Genomic DNA, 22,655 nt, shown 5'->3' on the forward strand with positions numbered 1-22,655 from the left:
GGTCCTAAATTCAAATGTAGGTAAACTCCTGACCAAGTAGCATTTATAAAAAAAATGGTCTAATCAATGCAAGTTTAAAATGTTTTATTTCTATGTAGTGCAGTTAAAAAGTAAAATTGTGTAGATAAATGTATATACTTGTGTATATTTTACATATATATTTTAAAGCAGTATGTGTTTTCTTCTCAATACATATTTAGCAAAGTTGGTAAAAACAAGTTCTATTTTGAAAAATGAATCAATATTTTGGTTAGATTTTCCTTGTTTATTTTTTTTTCTTTTACAGTGGTATCTTTCTGTTTTATATCTTTCCACTGTTAATTTCACAGTTTACATGCTAGCCAAATACTTTCAAGGATATCTTAAGAATAACAGAAAGGACTGGGGCCATAGCTCAGTGGCTGGCCTAGCATGGGTTCCATAACATCCTGGGTTCCATCCCCAGAACTGAAAAAAAAATAACAATAACAATACTAAAAATAGTTTTGACCTTCCTCTTCCACAGATTATTTTGTTGTTTATAAAAATTTTAGTAATGGAAATGTATTATCTATGATAATGCCATGCCCTCTATATTGAGAATCACTGATTTAGAGCCCTACTTGAAAAATTACTTAACTCCAGTAAAACTTATATGGAAGTTAGATATTTTACGGTCTACTTTAGCAGTTAAGGCCAGTCCTGCAACCTAGCTATGAGCATTTCGCTATGAGTTTGCTTACTATGACTGAGCTTTGTGCATTCTACAATGCCTCTCAAATCCCTCACTAGAGTTTGGTGTTCAAGTGGGCAACAATTGTCTTTTCGTCTTTGTGTCTGGAGGACATGACACCTGGTAGGCACACAATGAACACTGGATGAGTGAATGAATGAATAAATATTTCACCACCTTGTACATTCATTACACAACTGAAAATTACTATACTTTAGTAGATGGAGCTTAAGGTAGTCTTTCATATTTTAGGCATTTAGGCCCTGGGATTAAAATTGTATTATGTTATTTCCATTCTGTGTGTAGACATTATGTGTGTCATGTTTTGAGAAGTTTTTTAGCTGTCAGTATTAACTCTGAATATAGTAGATAGAAATCATCTTTAACCAACAGCTAAAGGGAAATTATTCTTCATTGTACCAAAGTTGGTAAAGTTGAAAAGACCTTTTTACATCTCAACCCCCTGCACACAGGCCCTGATATGTTTTTATATGTAGTTTTCTTGTTATCCCAACCATATTTCCTCTTATTGTGATTTTTATATCCCTTATCCTTCCTACAAGGCTTAGCATTTTATTCCAGCCTTCGTAAGTAGTAATAACAGTCCAGCTCTGATCTATAGTACATCTTTGAAGTTTTTCTGCAACATATAAAATGATAATATCTCCTATGACATTTAATTTTGATTATTTTCCCTCATGTTGTATGTAATATGTGTTCTCTTTAAAACTTCTGTCCCATTTACAGGAGGACTTAATGATATCCTGTAATTTATCCAATTTGTTTTGTTTGTACACTAGGGAAGATGCCACATTCTTCTATATGTCTAAAGATTCCACAGTGCACCTTTATTTAATTACAGATACCCCACATTTAAAGGATTCTGCCCCAAACCTGTTCACTTCATTGTATATTGTTTTTATGAAGTCGTGCACTTGAGTATACTCAATTTATACAACATTTTGTTCCTTTTCTCCCTGGTGAATTAACCATGACATTTTCCTTCAATTTCATGGGATCACTGTTGAAAGTTACTTTTGCTTTTGATCTATTTAAAATTTTTGAGAGAATAAAACTTACCATCCCACAGTCTCGCACACATCTCAGTTAACTCTGTAGTCAAGGTCAAAGCCAATAGTCTCTTTTCTTTTTTCTTTCCCCACTGCACTGAAAATTCATTTATCATCACCAACAACTACAAAAATCCTTCTCGACGTATTTTCAAGTTCCTTTATTTTGTGTGTGTGTGTGGTGCTGGGGATTGAACTCAGGGCCTTATGCATGTGAGGAAAGCACTCTACCAACTGAGCTACTGAGCTATAGTCCCAGCCCCCATATTTGAATTACTCTTTAAACTGATGCTTTTTTGAATGTCCCTATCTAAGAGTTACACTGTGAAACAACGGAGAAACAGATTCAGTCCCTGTAATAAGAGTGCACAGTCTAGTGGGAGATACAGACACAGAAGTAGATCATCATAATACAAGGCATCTAAAATTGTTTTAAAAACAAAAAACATTCCCAATACTTATAGTAAAGCTTCCTATATTTATTTTACCATAATAAAAGCATAAAGCTGAAAAGTCAGATAAGCTTAAAATTTAATTTTCTTTTAATTGATTTAATTCATTTTAAACAAAAAATATAATTTAGTGTTATTGTATAGCTAGTGTAGATTATCATGTTCCCTCAATAATTACAAACTAGGGAACAATGAGTCAAACGTTAATGACAACTGGTAAATTTACTGGACCTATATAGATCCCTTTGTCTTTTTTCTTTTGATACTTGGGGATTGAACCCAGGGGTGCTGTACTAGTGGGCTACATTTCCAGCCTTTTTATTTTATTTTTTGAGACAGGGTCTCAATAAGTTGCTGAGACAGTCCTGGGACTTGTGATCCTCTTAACTCCCCCTTCTAAGTCTTTTCTAACTACTTGGGAATATGCCACCTAAGCAAATTACCAGGCTGAGCTGGCTCTAAATTTGGGGGGACTATAATGTGCTTAAAACTCATATACTAAATTGCCTTTTGTGTGTTAGTTATAAAATTTGAACCAAAGCATGTTAGAGCCAGAAAATGATTATGTCAAAGCTCTTCATTTTATGGAAGAGGAAGCTGCGGTATTGATAAGTTTACTTGCCCTGGGTCACACAAACTTTAGAACTTAATTCAAGATGAGGAAAACATATTCTGGGTGTTCATTAGTGATGTTGTCTTTGAGGTCAACAGCAGCTACATAATGGAGCAGCATACATTAATAAGGTAGCACATGGAAAATCATTTTGTAGGTGGAATGCTCTTTTCTACTATTCAACTTGCTACTTCCCAGTTTTGTTCCCTGTACATACATACCAACAGAAGCTAGAACATTAAAAACAGTGACTAAAAAGTAAAGACAGAAAAAAAAAAGTACAGACAGATAACAGAATCTGTCGCCATATTTCATCCAGACAAATCTCAATATGTTAATACCAGTAACTTGATCACCAGCTCAGTTAATCCCTGGAGACCAACACAGCTCAGTCACTGCTCCTGACTCCATCATGGACCGTGTGCTTAATTCAGCTCTACATGCCAGCAAAAAATAACAGGCACATGTTTGGTTTTTCCTCTCCTCTTTCCAGCTACCCTTTCCTCTGCCTTTTAGGGTGAAAAATCTCAGCTGCCCTTAAACTGCTTGCTGACGTCTTTTGGCTTAGAAGTGACCTCCCCCCAAAAATCACAATTGTGAGCTGTGCCTATATAAATAAGGGCTGTGATTTTTGTACTGAAGCCAGATCTAAACTTAGATCCTTACAAAATTAAAACATCGAGCTAGCTACTGGCTGACCCTAATGCACACAAAGTATTTATTCTTGAGGATGAAGGAAAAAGACTACCTCATCACTGATCACTTTGGGGCTTTCTATGATATTCTCCTTGCAGCAACTATCAATGGGCCATTTCACATTTGAACGATTTGTAGATGATTTAGATAGTCATTTATATTTTAAAGACAGCTCAACTCTATACAGTTTCACCCAGGAAAAGCAGTTTTACCCATGGTTTTCTTTCTATATCACACAAATAGTTAAAGACTTCAGGCAGTAGGGAGTCTCCCTTTAAAAATAGAAAATGCTACAGCATTTCTGGCCCATCCCCCACACTACATCAACCTGCCTAGCTCCAAGGTTTCTGAATAGAGTTCACTGTGAAGCCATTCTCCAGTCAGCACAAAGGCACCTTTGAGAAAGTCTGAACGGAAGGAAAAAGTAGGTAGAAATCCAGACGCTAATGTTCCTTCTGGCTAGAGCACTTGCACTCATGATACCTGCTTGTCACAGGCAGAGACGTCAACCAAACTATGTCCGCAGATATTGCTGTTGAAGGGAACTGCATTAAGCAGATCCTCACGAAAAGAAGGCTAGCCAGTATAGAGGAATATTCTTCTAAACGAAAAGCTAGCTGGGGTATTCTGACCAGTCAAGGTTAGTACAGCAGCCTTTGCAAATCTGTTGGTGACGGGAAATAAAATATATAGACCTGTATTTGCAAATACTAACTTTAAACTGTGGGTGCTTTCCAGAATGTGGATTCTGAAATGTAGACGTGCGGCATGTCACATGACAGCACTGTTTTCACCTTTCAGTGTATGGAAAAGGCAGCTGCTGTCTCCTTTTTATGACTGGATGATGGTAAACTTTTAGATTTTTGTGTTCACTTTTCTGTTTCAGCAGGTGTTTCTAAATTGGTATGGAAACGGAAACAGGATATTAAGGGAGGGAAAAGACTGCTTCTATGGAAATTTTAAATCATATGAATTAAACCAGCAGCTAAAAGGACGATTTAGGCCAAAAAAAATGAATAGGACATCTTCCTTAAAATGCTCTGACACAAAGTTATTAACTTTAATAATAGAAAATTATAAGAGGAGAAAAATATGCACAGTACCAAAAAGGAGTTATGTAAGGGAATTATTTTTAAAAGGAAAAGTACAGTAAATTGTAGTAGAGCATCAGTATGGGCCATGGAAGACATAAATGTTAGAAATGCAGATTTGGAGATAATGAATAATCTCCCCTTTCAAAATAAGAATAATTATATTGGCTATGGGATAGTTTCGGTTTGGAGAATATTATTTATAAATGATTATAAATTTTAAAAACAAAGCATAGTTTTAAACAGGATCAAATATTAACATTTCTTTACAAGATCGAAAAAGCAACTGGATTCTCTCTTCTAAGCCCAAACACAGTTCCTTTTTATTGTTTTTTAACAATAACTGAGAGCACACTAGCATGAATGAAAATAAGTTGACCACAAAGAAAACAAATTAACAATTCAACCAATGCTTGGTTTGCTGTGTTCTAGGCAGTGCTCTAGATGCTGGGAAGCTGAAATAAATAGGCTCATCACCTCCTGGCCCTTAAAGTCCTGGAGGAATACAGGCAATTATTGTAGAAATAAAAATAATCTTGTCATTTTTTCAAATGAAGGGTAAATTGCCTAATTATGCAGTAGGCCACAGATATTAGGAAGGATATATTTGTGGGACTTGGCAAAACAAAATTAAGAAAAGAAAAGTAAATGAATTTGCCTGAGTGATTCTCCTACATCTTCAACACAGAGACAGTAGATGTTGAAAATAAGTTATAAAATAATGTTCAAAGTCTAATTTTGTGTAAAGACAATCCATTTTTATGTAATCTTTTTTTTACATTGCTTGATTATTGAAGATATAATAAAGGAGAAATGATTCATCCTTTGATTTAAAAAAATTCAAAAGGACAAAACTTAACAAACTTTGATTTAGTTTACTTTCAAATTTTCCCAGCAGTGTTAATGAGAATGTAAATAGGCCCAATCCTACTAGAGGTGACTTGATAACATGCATAAAAATTTTAGGAATTTACTCTAAGTAAATAATTAGACATATTCACAAAATAAGCAATTAACATTGATTTCTTAAAACTAAAACTCACTTAAACGTTTGAAAGGTGATCAATTAAATAAATAATGGTACAATTATACAGTGGAATACATACCATAAAGTAATCATTTTGTGACATGGAACAATGACTATGAGATATTATTAAATAAAAACAAATAGATTAAAAAAAATGAATAGTATGGCTGCATCTTGATTTAAAAATTTGTGTGTTTATAAAAAAGTTAGGTAGAAGATACACTAAAATATTTAAAATGGCTGTTTTAGGAATATGTATTATGATTTCTTGTGAATTTGCCATTTTTTATCTGATACATAAAATCACCTTTACAATCACCATAACAAGCAGATATTGTTTCTATGTTGTAGTATATTTTTTACTCTTTCAAATATGCATTCTGTTATATAAAAATGTGGAAAACAAAATTTTACAGGCCTTTTTTTTTCTTTTTGTGGTGCTGGGGATTGAACCCAGGATCTTGTGCATGCGAGGCAGGCACTCTACCAACTGAGCTATGTCCTCAGCCTAGTCTTCTCATTTTTAACAGGTAATCTGCTTCACTTGTTTAGTTCATTGCTTATTCATTATTCATTATGGAACCTTTATGGGTTAGCAGTTCACTAAGTACATTATGAGCTTTGGGATTGAAGAGAATATTGTATTGTGAAACTTCATTGGGCATTCAAAAGAACTGAGTTTGCTTCCTGGCTTCATCATTTATTCTTTAATTCTTTGTAACTTGAAGCAAGTCATTTATTCTCTTGGAAGGTTAGTACCATGGAAACAATAATGACTTTATTAAGGATATTACTTTGTATTAGACATCACACATGGGCCCATATAACCCCCTACATCAAGTAGAAAATATGGGTGGTATTGACTTAATTTATAGATGTAAAGACCATATATTTAGCAATTTTTAAAACATATTGAATGTTAACAGTCAATATGTGTTAGAGTCCAACCCACATATGCCTTCCTCCACAGCCCCTGTTTTTTGGAGTTATCAGTATTAGAAAGCTGTGATTTTAAACAATCCAAGAGTTTGCAGACTGTATCCTTGCAGCACTAGAAGGCCTCATTCTCTCAGTGCTCACACATAAAGGACCTGAGGATTATAGGAGGGAGCACTTCTATAGAACTATCAGAAGGTTTCTTGGAAAGAAGGCTTTTGAGATGGGCTTTGCCACATGGGCAGGTTGGAGACTCAAGAGAAACCATTTTGCATTTTGGTGGAAAAGAATTTTACTCAGAATTGATATGGTTAAAATTATGACAGGTTTGTTTAGTATCTAATTTTTTTAAGTGCTGAAGCAGAGGGTGGGAGTGGTATCGAACCCAGGGCCTTGTGCATACTAAGCAAGTGCTGGACCACTGAGCCAACAAACCTAGCCCCTAGTATCCAATTTAAATATGGCCTCAGCTCTCATTCTACTAGGCTGACTGGAAACTTATCTTTTCAATGATGTTTTCTCCCGTCTCCCTTAGAGCTTGTGGAAAAGTTAGAGTGAATGTTGATATATTTAGGTAGCACAACTGGCCTTCATTCTACAGGCTTCCTACTGATAAACAAATTTGATACATCTATTTTTTTCCTTTGGAAAAAAAGTTCAACAAATTTGTTGCCTCCATTCCAATCTTAAGGCATATGATTCTGTCCCAAATATGTAGACACAAGAGCCTGTCTTGTTCCTTGTTCCTTGTCTTATTCCTTGAGGTATTGTTAACTCTCAGGGGTATGACCTAGCAATAGACCTAGATTCTTCCTATTACTCAGGACCAATATGAAAAGTCTGAATTTCTCTCTCTATCTCTCTTTCTGCCCTTTATTCTTCCCCTCTCACATTTTCTCTCCTACCATGTTATTCTTCTTTCCCTTCTCTCTTTCCTTCTTTCCCTACTTATGTAACTTCTTCCTAACTGGAGCCTCAGGACACAGAAGAAACTATCTTGAAGCCACTTCAGCTGTTCAGACTTCATAATCTCCTATAAACCAAGCAGGAAAAACAGATAGAAAACACAGGTACACCTCAATAAATCATTGTGCAACATAGGAAAAAGAATCCAGTGGAGGGAAGATAATATGAAGCTAGAAAGAAAAAAAAAAAGTTGTTTGAGGGAACATGCAAAACAGTCCAATTTAGCTTAAACGGGATATGTGAAGATACTATTAGAAAAGAAAAAGATCTAACACATATAATAGACAATCTCTAATTACAGGAAAAGAATATTAGACCATAGTCAGGAGCCATGAGCAATTTTGAGCCTGAAAATCCAAAGGTCCTAGTGGTGATTTCAGGGCAGCCATATGCTATTGTGCAGGCTGGATGTGCACCCAGTGTGGGGCCTGTGAAAGGAAAGGGGTGCCTTTCCCTGGTTTACCATATGGCACCATATAGACTATCTGGGACTCTAGGTGCTTATTGAAGTTTAATTCAGAAGCAGTATATAGACAAGAAAGGGAGGGTATACTGATGTCAGGAAATCATTTAGGAGGTTATGGTCTAACCTAAGCAGAAAAAGAATCAAGCCATTCAAAGTATTTTTTGGGGTGATAACCTGGATGAGAACAGAAGCCACTGGAGTTTAACTGACTAAACTTAAAAAAGAGTCTCTGACTCCTGTGTTTGGTACTGACTGTTGGAAGAGCACAGTGGTAAACACACTGACCAGTTAGGAGGCTTTTATAAAAAGTCAGGTGATACTGGGCATGGTGACACATGCCTGTAATCAGCAGCTCAGAGGCTGAGACAGGAGGATAGCAAGTTCAAAGCCAGCCTCAGCAATGGCGAGGTGCTAAGCAACTCAGTGAGACCTTGTCTTTAAACAAAATACAAAATAGGGCTGGGGATGTGGCTTAGTGCTCAAGTGCCCCTGTGTTCAATCCCCAGTACCAAAAAAAAAAAAAAAAAAAAAAAAAAGAATAATTGTGATGTGGATAGCAGCAGTGGAGGTTGAGATACAGTTAGAATATGGATTACATTTGAGTGGTAGAGGAAAATGTGTTTACTGGTGTTGGCCTATGGAGTGAGAGAAAACAAGAAATATGTAATAGATTTTTACACCCGAGTGAGTGAAATTGCCATTGAGGAGACAAGGAGATTTGGGGAGTATCAAATCAAAAGGTCAACTTTTACACTGTTGGTGGGAATGTAAATTAGTACAACCACTATGAAAATCAATAAGGAGTTTCCTCAAAAGACTAGCCATGGAACCAGCAGATGACCCAACTATATCAATCCTCAGTATTTATCCTAAAGAATCAAAGTCATCATACAACAGCAATACATGCAGACCCATGTTTATAGCAGTACAATACACAATAGCCAAACTATGGAACCAGACTAGGTGTCTGCCAATGGATGAATGGATAAAGAAAATGTGAGATAGATCTCTCTCTCTCTCTCTCTCTCTCTCTCTCTCTCTCTCTCACACACACACACACACACACACACACACACACACACAGGAGTTTTATTCAGCCAAAAAGAAGAAAATATGTTATTTTCAGGAAAATGAATGGAGCTTGAGAGTATGTGTTAAGTGAAAAAAGCCAACGTCAAGGGTTGTATGTTTTCTCTCATACATGGAAGCTTTTAGAAAGGAAAAAGGAGAAGAAAGGGGTTGGATCTCATGAAAATAGAAGGAAGACTATTAAAATAGAGGAAAGAGGGACCAAGAGAAGAAAAGAGGGGAGGGAAAAGGGAAGTAGTAGGAAATAATAGTGACCAAATTGTATTGTTATATCATGTGCATATATGAATATGTAGCAATGAACCCCACTGTTATGTATAGTTGTAATGCACCAATAAAATATGGAAAAATACAAAAGAGAATTCTGCCTATTAAAAACTAAAGAAAAATTAAAAGTTTAGTGTGGGACATGTTAGGTCTACTTGTTAAGTGGAAAAGTTGACAAGTAGAACTGTAACTGAAAGTCTCAAGTTCAGAGATGACTGGTCTGCAGAAATATAACTGGGGTAATCATCATGTAGATAATATTTCTATCAATGGAGTAGGAAATATTTCCTCAAGAGTGCCTGTAGGTAGACGTGGGGACTGAGCTTGGAGGAAAAGAACAGCTGGGCCGATAGTAACCCCCTCCTTTCATACACGAACCAGTCAATCTATATGAGGTTTCCTTGAAAATTATTATGCTTAAGTGTAAAACCGTATTATTACTGCCAGGTGATAGAGGGAATGACAACACTGTTAGAACCAATAGAGAAGCCAAAAAAAAAAAAAAGAACTGATGAGTTTTCTTTTAGAAATAATGTTGAGAAGCCAGCAAAATATGTAGGCAAATGCTCAGAAGTAAATTTAAAATAGGAGAACTGAACTTTGGGGGAATATCAGGATTTTCTTTTTGTTTGTTCATTTGATCTGGGGATCAAACCCAGGGCTTCATGCATGCTGGGCAAGCACTCTACCACTAAAATACATCCCTATCCAAGGGAGATAGCAAAGTAAGAGCTCTAGATTATATGGTTGTCCATATGGATGTGATAATGTCCCCAAATTTGGACCATTCCCTACCTATTTCTATCTCCTACAGGCTGTAGGCAAGAGGAAAGGATAAGGTAAAATTTCACAGTCCTAAATAAGTTATTCATTCTTCTGCTTATAAGATATAATTAAAAGGTCATGGGAAGACATATGAAAATAATTGTTTAAAATGGAATTTGGGTTGTACATGTGATATCTCAAATGTGTTTGATACTATGCTAAGTAAGTACTTTATTTACATTGACCACAACCTTATGGAGTAGAATTTTCTTTATTTTTACAGCTAAGAAAATTGAGTTTCAAAATGTTAACTGTCAAGGGTCACATAAGTGGTAATCATCTACCCTAAGACGGGAACTCAGAGCTATCTTTCAACCAAGTTCAGTACATTTTGCTCACAACACCAATGATCAATAATGGGTATTTGGAATGACAGAATGATCTCCCTCCAAAAGTAGCCCTACTTTCTGAAAAGGATTTTAAAACTCTGTTTTATTGAATTTCGGATATTCATGGGAGAAACTACTATCTTTGCTTGTTGAAAATTTAATTATTTTTCTTGAGATAAATTACGGCAGTGTATTATCTTTTTTTTCCTTCTGTCTGAAGGGCTCATAAACAATGAACCATAAGAAATTAATTAGGGTAAGTTGCATGTCTGTATAATTCTGGGTATCTTCCTGTAGCAACTGGGGACAGCTCAATCTGGTGATTTCACATGTGGCCTGCCATTTTTTCTGAGGAGCATTCAAAGAACTGAGAATGGAAAGAAAACAGTCACTGGCTTTGAAAACATATTACTTCCTCCTTACTAATCATGTTCCTTAAGGATTCCTGTAGCTCTACTGAAAGCTCACGTCAATAAATACCTGTTGACTTATTTGTAAACTTGGGAGTAAGGATGGGCCAAATGTTGTTGGGCCTAAAGTTTCTATGCTATCCATTTGGGGGACTTCTGTAAGAAAAAGAAGACATGAAATTGTATACTGTTTTAAGAAAGGATCCATGCAAGTTAGGGGGCTTGAACTTAAGTTGCATTTGCTTCATAGTAAATCTATTTCCATTGTGAAGAAGATATGATTTAATATTTTAGAGCTAAGAGAGCTATAAAATGTACTAGCATTTTTCACTGAAAAGAAAATGTTATATGAAAATGTCAATGTTTCCCACCTCCTTTAATTCCTTGTTTGAGATGGGTGTCCTGTGTTTCCTATTTTGAGAACACTAAGGAAAAGGTGACAAACCCCCCCAAATACCTCAGCATTGGTGCTGTTAGTTGCTGAATGTGTTCACATCTTGCTTCCATTGACGGTGCTAAGCTTTTAGAACAAGTAAAGGGTCTCTTAATAATGAAATGGTTTCACCATAGACACAGACACAGATTAAATTGAAATAATTTTATTTCCTTGCAGGGGTGAGGGGGTCATATTGTAAGGAGGAAAAATAAATTGGATCAGTAATTTGTCAAATAAAGGAGAACAATCAATTAGAAAAGTGTGGCTTCAATTTGGAAAATAAGTCAGATTTTCAAAAGCTGTTTTTCCTTTTGGAGGTGAACGGTCATATTACAAGGAGCTTAGGGCTCCTTAAGATGGCCGTAGCAGACCAGCTAATGACAAGTGATTTTATTTTCCGTGCTGATAAAAAAAGACATGAGTCGGATCTACCTCAACAGTGGCTGGCTTGAAGTGCCATGGGGAGATGGTGATTTAGGTATGATATAGAACTTTACAAAACTACGCATATTTTAAATCATGAATGTTTTCGCTAGAGCGATGTGATATTTACAAAACAGCACAGGCTCTCACCCTGTAAATTATATACCAGATGTCTGGGAACTAGTGTTTCTAAATATAGGCCAAGTCACCTCCTGTGTAGTTACAGAGCCGTAGCAGTAGGCATTTGATTAACATGATGAAAGTTGCAGATAATTTGTAAAACAATTTCACAGTGAATAATTTATCCTAAAGAGTTAAATTGGATATTTTTTATAAGGAAGGGCTTTTGTTTCTTTTATCCTAGATACTCTATTCCAATCTAACACAATTGTAAATCTACTAAACAGTTATACATAGAGAGATTTATATTTTTTTTAATCTTGATAAAGCTTATTAATCTGATATAAAGCCACATCTCTATTGAAAGGTAAGATATTTATTATTGCGCATATGTGAATAGAAACCTATAGTTGCTAAATTTCAGATTTTGAAGGGGAGACACAGGTTAGGTTGAAAACTTAACTTCAAAAAAGAACTTGGAAAATGACCAAGTATATTTTGATTCTCATATTACCAGATTACAGAAATTATTTGAAGAAATTACAAAGAAGCAAAATGAGGTGAGATTGTTTGGGAGTTGAACAAGCAGAATTCAAAGCAAAAGGTTTTCTTCATTGGGTGGCAGAGATGCTGTATAAATTATTCCTTTCATGATTGATATGGCTTTATTTCTTATTATTTCAGGAAGAAAAGATGTATTTTGGCCTCTGTGTGACCATTTGCAAAATGATCATTTTCCTTTTCTTTCTCTCTCTGCCCCTCTGAAACACTGGCAGGTAATGCAAAAATTGTTCAGAAGGCTAATGCAATCATTTTGAAGAACAAACACATTAGAATGCAAAGGCGGAGAGCTGGCTGGGAGGAATACCAAGTAGCCCTCGGCTGCAAATATTGCTAGCTTTGTTGTCCCTTAAAAGTCTTCATAATATACTGAAGAAATGGATCCAAAATGAATCAAAAAGTCCATTTCTGTCGGCTTCTGCCAATGCCTACCTCTGGCTAATTATCATGTTAGCTGGTGACAGTGAAATAACAGCAGTGACAATAACTCAGCGTTGTATATTCAGCATACAGTTTTTAGAGATAAAGGTGATAAACTTTATTAAATCATTATGCAGGAAGGGAAAACCTGATCATTACAAATGTTGCAAGTGATTACTTAATTTAAAACATATATTTAAGCATTGGTTATTTAAATTTTTATTAATTTGCTATTGCTGATTAAACGGAGACTAGTGGTTTCTCAAATTTAATATATTTGGAAAATTAGTATTATAATTCTCATTTTTTTGCTTAAATATTCACAATGAAAATGGATATATATTCTATAGTTCTTTAGATTTTCTCTCTGAAATCAAGATTCTTAATGATAAAATAAATGTGCATGATATGTAAACATCAGATTTCATCTTAGAAGCTGGAACTCAAAACATGGTCATTCCCCCAAAGAACATTATTTATGATGATGTATTTTACATTTTACTTAATGAGAACATAATATTCCAATTTTTATAGATTATTTATTTGCCCCCAAATTTCATCCTGTGAACACATATTTATTTAATGCTGTGCATGATTATAATTCTGCTTTGAATATAAGACAGCACTGTTGTACACAGCAAATAAAAAATATACAAAAACTAATACTGGTAATTCCTATTGCAACTCAAGACTCAAGTCAGTGTCTGGCTTACTAATTTTTCTAGATAAGCAAGTAATCATGCTAGGCGGACACTTTAAAATATGTATCTAATTATAAACAGAAAAAATATAATTCAGTATTCCTTTGAGACTTATAGTGTGTTAAGTTTTACACTTTAGTCAAATTTTACACTTATTTTGGGACTTAAGATAAACGTGTGTATGAAACTCTGTGGGAAACTCAAGTTATCACTTCACTGATTGAATTGAGGCTCTCATAACACAATCATTTCTCATAGATCTTCTAGCATTGTCTCAAACATGAGCTCTTGGGGGACACCTCACATCCAAACCATAACAGTATTCTTTTGTTTTTATTTAGTCAGGTTATCCATGAAGAAACTAGTTTTGCTCAGCTCTGAAGCTGTTATTGCAAAGGTTGCCAATAGCACTTTAAGGTATTTCCAGAACTTTTTTACCCATTGCATGAGGAACCCTTTCTGAACAAGATTAAAGTCTCTAGCTGATAATAGCTATAGTTTCAGTATCTTTTGAAGGAGAAAATACATCACAACCAGAAACCTGTCACAGGTATTAGTTTCATTAATCGCATACACTTGAAAACTATAATCCAGCAGGGTACAGTGATGTGTTCCTGTAGTCCCAGCTACTTGGGAGGCTGAATAGGGATATTGATAGCACCCAGGAGTTCAAGGTCAGCCTGGACAACACAACCAGATATTGTTTAAAAAAAAAAGAAAAAGAGTAATAATCTAAATACATTCAGGACAACTTCAAGTCTGCAAGTCTGTCAGGGAAGGCAGGTCATTTTATGCTTGTGCCTTATCCTTAGATTGGGTCTCTCTGACCCACATATAACCATGAGATAAAGACAAGCCTAATGGCTGAAGACAATTTTCTTATATGCACTCCAGAATTTCAGAATGATAAGAAAACTAAGGTTATTTTAAAAATAAGCTTTAAAGTATTTGAGGCTAAAGGAAGAATTCAAACATTGTCAAATAATCACTCTGGAAACCTGAAAGAACTCAGAGAAGAGACACTCCATAACTCAGATCCTTAGATGTGTGTGATAAGACTGAAAAGTATTCAGCTAAGTTTCTACTCAGTGCATCAATAGATTTTTGAAGATCTTTTTCATTCTTACAGAGAAAGTTTTACACATTGTAAATTATACTTAATCAATATGATTCATACTAGTTTTCTGGCATTTGCAAAACACTGAAAATTGAGTCCTACTCCTTCTAGACCCAAGTTCCCAGGAATTCACTATCACCAAGTTACTGGCTGAGCCTTCTACTTCTGGTTCTGTGTATCACCATTGTTTCAGGAAGACCTTGGAGGCAGCTAATTACTTTCCTTACAGTAAATCACTCTGCATAAGCCCACAGACAAACAATGTCCAGATCAGTGAGCAGGGTTTTGGCTAGGATTATCAGCTGTGTGCTTAGAATATGTGGACTTCTATATTACTTCATGTTTTTCTAGATTTTATTTCCTCAACTTTAAAATAGAAGTAGTAATTTATGTACCTCAAATCATTGTGAGAACTAAATGAGATACTACACATAGTGATTTTACTGTGTATAGAATTTACTTGTGCATAGGGTTTAGTCTATGCACACAGTAAATGCTATTCAACATTAGCTATTATGATCATTACTGGTAAATCAATGGTAAGAAGTTGTACTCTACCTCCTCTCCCTTAGGATTTGTATTTCTAGTAAAATCCTATAGTATCATTAGACGTAAAAAGATTGGTGATTGGCAATTAACTTCTGCTCTCTGCACCAAGCTCACTTGGTGGCTGCATTTACCTTGTGATATGTGCCCTGCATTTTATTTAATAGAATTAACTTAAGTGTCACCTACAGTGTGGTGGCAAAGCTCTGATGTAAGACTATAATACAGAATCATAGGAGGAATCACGTGTAGATTGTTTCAAAGCACAGAAAGGTGGGGATAGGAGACAGTTTCTAAAGTACAGTATTCTACTGCAGCTGTGTTTCCAATAATTTGCTTAGCCTATTTAAACAAACATTAGAAATGCTTTTCATAAAACTAATATTTCTGAGTACCAGTTAAGTGAATCTATTTATTGTGCTAGAATCAATCAGCAGTTAAAAATATTTTAATTTATTGCATCCTGTGGATTTAAAAAGGGAGGAAACGAGGTAGTAGACAGGAAGGCAGATACCAACCATAACCATCTTATGTTGGGACAACTTTCTCTCTAGCTAATGTTGCTTTATTAGCCAGTAGTATCCTTTGAGTGAAATTTGTTTCTGGCGTGCATAACCTGCTCATTTAATCACATCAAAACCTCTAATATTATTTCTTATGTCTAGTAAATCGAACCAACGGTGCTGGTCTTGTTTAAATTACAGTGAATTCACTGTGCACCAACTTGACATATTTAAAAAAAAAAACGAAAAAAACTGTGCAGCCACAGTGTGAGGGAAATGGGAGTGGAGGCTGTGTCTTTGGGTAGTGGCTGACTGCCAAAAAGTACTGGGGTAAAGGAAAGGTGGCTTTCTCACATGAAGAGACCAAAGGTGCAAAAAAACGACGTGTAAGTCAAAAATTTGGGAGCTCATGATGAGTGAGTGTGGTATCACCAAAGCGTGGGGTGGAGGGGTCATCCACACCTGGCACATGGAGAGTCATGTTCTCCACTATCAACTCCATTTTCAAATGTGGTGGCCCTGTGTCCCTCCCAGCCTGTGAGCTCTCTCTTTAGGGCCCACCTTGACTGTTTCATTATTTCATACTTGGGGCTCAGTCATTTGCCTCCTTGGCAACATATTGTGTACCTCAGGGGCATGGCAGGTGGGGAGTGTGGGGAAGTTAATATTTTGGCTGCTGTCATTGGTAAATTAAATAATAAATAAATAAATAAATTTGGTTCTGTCTGAAAAATCATGATATAGAGGTTATTTTTTTTTTGGTGACCAATGTGGTATCCTAATCATTGTCCTCTTTGGAAGGTGCAGTTGAGTCTGAGGTAGGTCAATTGCAGAACATGCATTATAAGTAGATTTGCAAACTACTTATTTGGATACTTCTGTTAAAAATCAAATTTCCTACCAGGTAGGATAAGTATCCGGGTCACCTTGTGGAATGCTGAATGTGAATAATTTATGACACAGGAATTGATTGAGCCTATTAGGCTTTGCTTTGACTCACTAATTTTGGTTTTCTTTCTTTTTGACAGGTTCCTGGGCAGATCGATCACCACTACATGAAGCTGCAAGTCAAGGTCGTCTTCTTGCTCTGAGAACATTATTATCACAGGTAAAATATTATGTATAGCTTAGACATGCCCCCTTCCCATCAGCATAGAACATTGTCAAAACAAATCAATTCAAAACTACTAAAATTGTTTAAATTTACTACCTTTTAAACTTGTGTCAGGCTAGTCAATAGTTTCTCATTTATCTTTGAAATTACTTTACAAATATTTTGGTATAATCCTTTGTTTTGGCATTTTAAATTTCTCATACAGTATATGTTTGTTCATTGATAGAAATTTAAGCAATAAATAATTGTATGTATTATTAATTATTCTTTTTTGGGGGGAGGAACTGGGGTTGAACTGAGGAACACTCGAGCACTGAGCCACATCCCTGCACTATTGTGTATTTTATTTAGAGACTTGGTCTCACTGAATTGCTTAGCACCTCACTTTTGCTGGGCTGGCTTTCAACTTGCAATCCTCCTACCTCAGCCTCCTGGGAATACAAGCTTGCACCACTGCGCCCAGCTATTTATTTATTTATTTTTAATATTTATTTTTTAGTTATAGGCAGACACAATATCTTTTTTTTACTTTTATGTGGTGCTGAGAATCACATGCCAAGCGAGTGCTCTATCTCTGAGCCACAACCCCAGCTCCCGGCTATTTATTAATTATTCTAAATACGCTTACCTCTGTCTAATGTGTATAGCTAATTGGAGACTTGGTCACATAATAACCACAAAGAGTAATTAGACTAGATTCTGAAACAATCTTTTTGTGACATGGTAATCTAATGTGGGGAGTTGTCTACGGAGGCACAGAATGCTCATTTCTACACCTGCCTGCTCATCAGACTCACCAGAGGAAAAGTGAAAAACATATTCCTTCTTGAAACAGAGTATGTGGCATGGGCCTGTGCATTTATTTTTTAAGATTCCATTCAGATTTAAATATACACCCGGTTCTAGGAGTCACTGTACTAGTGTTTCCCAGTATCAAAGGACAAGGAATGGCTGAGAAAGGAAGAGTCCCATGGCCCAGTTTAAATGGCACTGCCTGGGGCTCAGGAGACCTGCATTCTGGGCTGGCACTAGGGCTGACCCACCGTCTGTCCGAGCTCCATTTTCACACCTGCAAAATGAAGATATGCATGAGACGCTCCCTTGGTGCCAACCAGTTCTGTGATAACCATGTGACTATTTTGTTTTGCTTATCACTTGATGAGGGGGGAAAATGCCCTATCAAAAGGTCAGTAATTCCAAATGGTAATCCCTCAGAGTGTCACGCGGTCCTCTGAGAAGAGGGCAGTCCTAAGGTATTTCTCAACGTGTATCTCCTATCCACAGGCAGGCCAGCCAAGAAGAGAGAGAGGCTGTCCCAGAGCACCATGTGGAAGGGAACCTCCACCTTCTCAATTGCTTGTGTCATCTGGCCACTCTACAGCAGTCTAGGGCAGCTCTCCAAATCTGCTGGCTAGCAACTTGACATCTTTGCAGGGATAATTAAAGGATCTTAAAAATTCCCACTCACTAATGACAAAGATTTGGTGTTATTCTCTACGTGTGTCTTCATTTTATGATGCTTCGTGTCCATTCTGGTATTAAAGATTAGTAATCTCTAGTTATAGAATATTGGCAATCTGTAATATGTTAGGAGTATTTGTCTTGAAATTCTTCCTTAAATAGTAGTGCTTAGTATTAGTGTCAATAGATAATGAATTACTTAGTGACATCAAGATTGCAAAGGATCTCATGCCCTAATATTTAACAATTTTAGTCTTATAATGTAGGTTTAATTGAGCTAAAATTAAAAAGTATTTAGTATTGACTGAAAAATAAATTCTAATATTTAAAATAAATAATAAAATCTAATATTTCCTATACACTGGGTGCTATAATAATAATTGCTTTACAAACATCACCTCATTTTTGTGTGTTTGTGTGTGGGGGGCATACCAGGGATTGAACTCAGGGGCACTCGACTACTGAGCCACATCCCCAGCCCTATTTTGTATTTTATTTAGAGACAGGGTCTTACTGAGTTGCTTAGCACCTTGCTGTTGCTGAGTCTAGCTTTGAACTCGAGATCGTCCTACCTCAGGCTCCTTAGCCACTGGGATTACAGGCTTGCACCACTGTGCCCAGAGGCATTACCTCATTTAATTCTCATGATAACCCTAAACTTGAAAAGATAAGGTATATGTCCAAATTGCAAAGTTACTGCTTAATGGAGCTAGGTTTTAAACTGTCTAACTGGCTTTATTGTGACAGTTCTTAATCCTAATCTGTATTTTAGCCATATCTTTCTAGTGATAGAAATTTACAAAGCAGTTTATTAAATTTTAAAGTATTTTTCCCCCCGGTCTGGACTGACGTATAATTTTATAGCCCTAATCAAAACAAGTGATCCTTTGGGCTGGGGATGTGGCTCAAGCGGTAGCGCTCGCCTGGTATGCGTGGGGCCCGGGTTTGATCCTCAGCACCACATACCAACAAAGATGTTGTGTCTGCCGAGAACTAAAAAATAAATATTAAAAGAAAATTCTCTTTCTCTCTTAAAAAAAAAAGAAGTGATCCAGCTTATCAGTAGTCTTTAATTTCACACACACAAAAATCCAAACAAAATAAAAACCACCCCCAAAGCAGTTAAGAGAGCAAAATTTTAAAAAATACCAGAATCTGTTGAACAAAATGCTTAAGGTATTATTATCTCAAGGCATGATGGTACTACAACATTGTGGCTAAGAAGATTTAAAAAAATTTTTTAATTATACATATTTATGGGCTACAGTGTGATGATTCAACATATGTATACAGTATATAATAAGCAAATCAAGGTAGTGTTTTCGTTTCCTTAAATATTTTAAACAATTTCTGAATAACAATAATCATGCATATTTATGGAGTACAATGTGAAATTTTAATTCATGCATATACTGTATACTGATTAAATCAGGAGTAATTAATATTCCATCTCTTTATCATTACTCTATATTTGGAAACTTCCTGCTCCAAAGGAAATGAAATCAGCATATCAAAGAAATGTCTACACTTTCATGTTTATTGCAGCACTTTTCACAGTAGCAAAGATACAGAATCAACCTAGAAGCCTATTAATAAATGAATGGAGAAAGAAGATGTGGTACATTGGGATATTATTGGATTATAAAAAGAATGATATCTTGTCAGTTGTAATAGAATGGAGAGACTGGAGGATATTATATATTAAGAGAAATAAGTCAGACACAGAAAGACAAATACTGCATGTAAAAAAGCTAAACCTTCAATCTGAATGTGGAATAATGATTATAGAGACAGAAAAGCTTAGGGAGAGGGAAAATAGAGGGAGATTGTATAACAGGCACAGAACATAGGTGAGTTCTAGTGCTCTAGATGACAGTGGAGTGATTTTAGTTCACAATCCCTGTAATTCACATCATGAATAACTAGAAGAGAAGAGCTAAGGCGTTTTGGCAACTGATTGACTCCATGGCATTCAAATTGGCCATGCCTATTAAACCGGAAACTGATTTGCATGAGATTCTTTGATATTTAAAATGTAGCATTCTCTAATGACATTTAGGGAGATGGTTTTTCTACAACTCTTTGCTCACCTTTCAAAATTGTTTGCCATGCCTAGGGTTATAATGTGAATGCTGTCACTATAGACCATGTCACCCCATTACACGAAGCCTGCCTGGGAGATCACGTGGCCTGTGCCAGAGCTCTTCTGGAAGCTGGAGCTAATGTAAGCATTTTGCTTTTCTGTCATTCTTTCTGAGTAGTTTCAAAAATAATAGAATAAAAATAAAGCCCTTGAATTGCGCTTTCCTTCTCATTTCACTCTCAAAAGGACTTCCAACAATCCTATGAATGAGTGGCATGCGGCATAATAATATAGAATATTCTTTAGGTTATTTTCTGCTTTCATGCCTCTAGAGGATTATCTTCAGGCCTATAACAATGGCTCATCTTTTGAATAATTTTCCTCAGATAAGTTCTCAGAAATAGAATGACTAATTTTACCATTTTAAACAACCACCAGTAAAGTGGCTTCAGCCCAACTTTCATCAACATTACATTTTTTTCTTCATTTGTTTCCCTCACTGAAATTTACCTAATCATTGCATTAGTTTTTGTTCAATAATTGAGATTTTTTTTCATGCTTTTCACTAGTTGTACATCTATTCCTGGGAACTATCTGCCATATTGTATTTCTATTTATTTACCTCTTGAAGTATTAAAGCGTTCTTATCAATCTATAAGAACTAAATATACTTTGTCATATTTACAGCACACAGATTCCCAGTTACTTTGGTTAGCAATCACATAACTTGAAAATTCATAACTAAGTCAGTCATGTATGATTCATAAATCTTATTCTTAGGTTTTGGGTTTGATTTAGGTAAATGCAATCACAATAGATGGTGTGACTCCGTTATTCAATGCATGCTCGCAAGGCAGTGCCAGCTGTACAGAACTTCTTTTGGAATATGGTGCGAAGGCCCAGCTGGAGTCCTGTCTTCCATCTCCCACACATGAGGCTGCCAGTAAAGGTAACTTAGTTAGGGGATAAAGTCAAAAGGGAAGAGAGTTCCTTGACATTCAGTGTTCCATTTACCATTTAGTAAATTAAATTTTAGGGGACGCATGGGTTGAGGTGCACGTGTGTTGGAGAGTAGTGAAAGCTAAAGTAAACTCATCTCTACTTTGCGTTGGCAGGTCACCATGAATGTCTCGACATACTGATATCCTGGGGCGTAGATGTTGACCAAGATGTTCCTCATTTGGGAACTCCTCTCTATGTAGCTTGCATGTCACAGCAATTCCATTGCATCTGGAGACTTCTTTATGCCGGTACTTTTCTTTAAAACATTTTCCATTCTGTTCCTTACATAAGCATTTATTTTCCTAGCTAAGCATCTTTAAAAATTATATCTCATTGCTAATAACATTTTCATTGCAAACATTCTCCCTAATAAGTCTCTTATAAGTATATAACTAATAAAAGAATCTCACGCTTGATGAGAATACTTTGAAGCTCACAGATTAATATGCTATCTATATTTTACTCACACAGCATTAACTGACATTTGGGTATGTAATGGAGCCTGAAAGCCCTCCTTATGAAAGATCATAAAATTAAGATCCTCAAGGTTTAATATAATGTTGCTGAGTATGTATATATATGTGAATAAATCCATGAAAAGAAATTTTAGGGATAGTAACTGCTTGGATGGCCTTATATTCTACCAACCATAAAAACTCACATATTTTTCCCTGACTCTTTGTTTTGTCCTGTTTACTCCAAAAGAATTAATACTCTTTTCTACTTATGTGAAATGACACAAGGTTCAGTTGTAGCCCTCTGAGAAACATTCCTATTCTATTGAGACCATAGTGGTCTCTACCACCAAAGGACTAGGAGCTCCATTAGGATGTGGATTATGTCCCCTCCCCCATCATCTATCTAGCAGGGACCCTCTCATGTGGTAGATGCTTAGAATATACCAAAAAAAAAAAAAAACCTAAATGGATTTATTTCTTGCTACTATTGTTTATGATAGTCATTTGATCTCCTAAATACATTCAGAAATATTTCAATAATAAATCTTTTATATATTACTCACATTATCTTAGCTTATTTATAAATATCTTCCAAGCTGAGTCAGCTTCTACTATTTTATTCTCATTACACCTAGAATCTTAAACATGAGTTTTGTTAATGATAGTTGGCAGACTGTTATTATCTAGCCATGTTCTCCCATAAATTTGGTATAACCATTGGACTTGTGCTTTAATAATAAAACATCCCTTTTTTTTTTTTT

The 22,655-nt window shown here is 35.8% G+C and overlaps 1 protein-coding gene across 2 annotated transcripts in view; it reads left to right on the plus strand.

The window, feature by feature from the left end:
* Window positions 1–22,655, plus strand: part of ASB5 (ankyrin repeat and SOCS box containing 5) — a 44,084-nt gene that overhangs the window by 18,602 nt on the left and 2,827 nt on the right. The window contains exons 1-5 of one of the 2 annotated variants that reach the window (XM_081268968.1): window positions 4,045–4,183; window positions 16,805–16,884; window positions 20,468–20,575; window positions 21,233–21,383; window positions 21,550–21,684. In XM_081268968.1, the coding sequence (XP_081125094.1) occupies window positions 4,060–4,183; window positions 16,805–16,884; window positions 20,468–20,575; window positions 21,233–21,383; window positions 21,550–21,684 (598 nt within the window). In that variant the 5' untranslated portion in view covers window positions 4,045–4,059. Of the gene's footprint in view, window positions 1–4,044; window positions 4,184–16,804; window positions 16,885–20,467; window positions 20,576–21,232; window positions 21,384–21,549; window positions 21,685–22,655 lie in introns of those variants that run through there. The other variant, XM_081268967.1, reaches the window with a different exon arrangement.

The sequence above is a fragment of the Spermophilus citellus genome (assembly GCF_964194105.1).
Source record: "Spermophilus citellus genome assembly, chromosome: 16".
Lineage (NCBI taxonomy): Eukaryota > Metazoa > Chordata > Mammalia > Rodentia > Sciuridae > Spermophilus > Spermophilus citellus.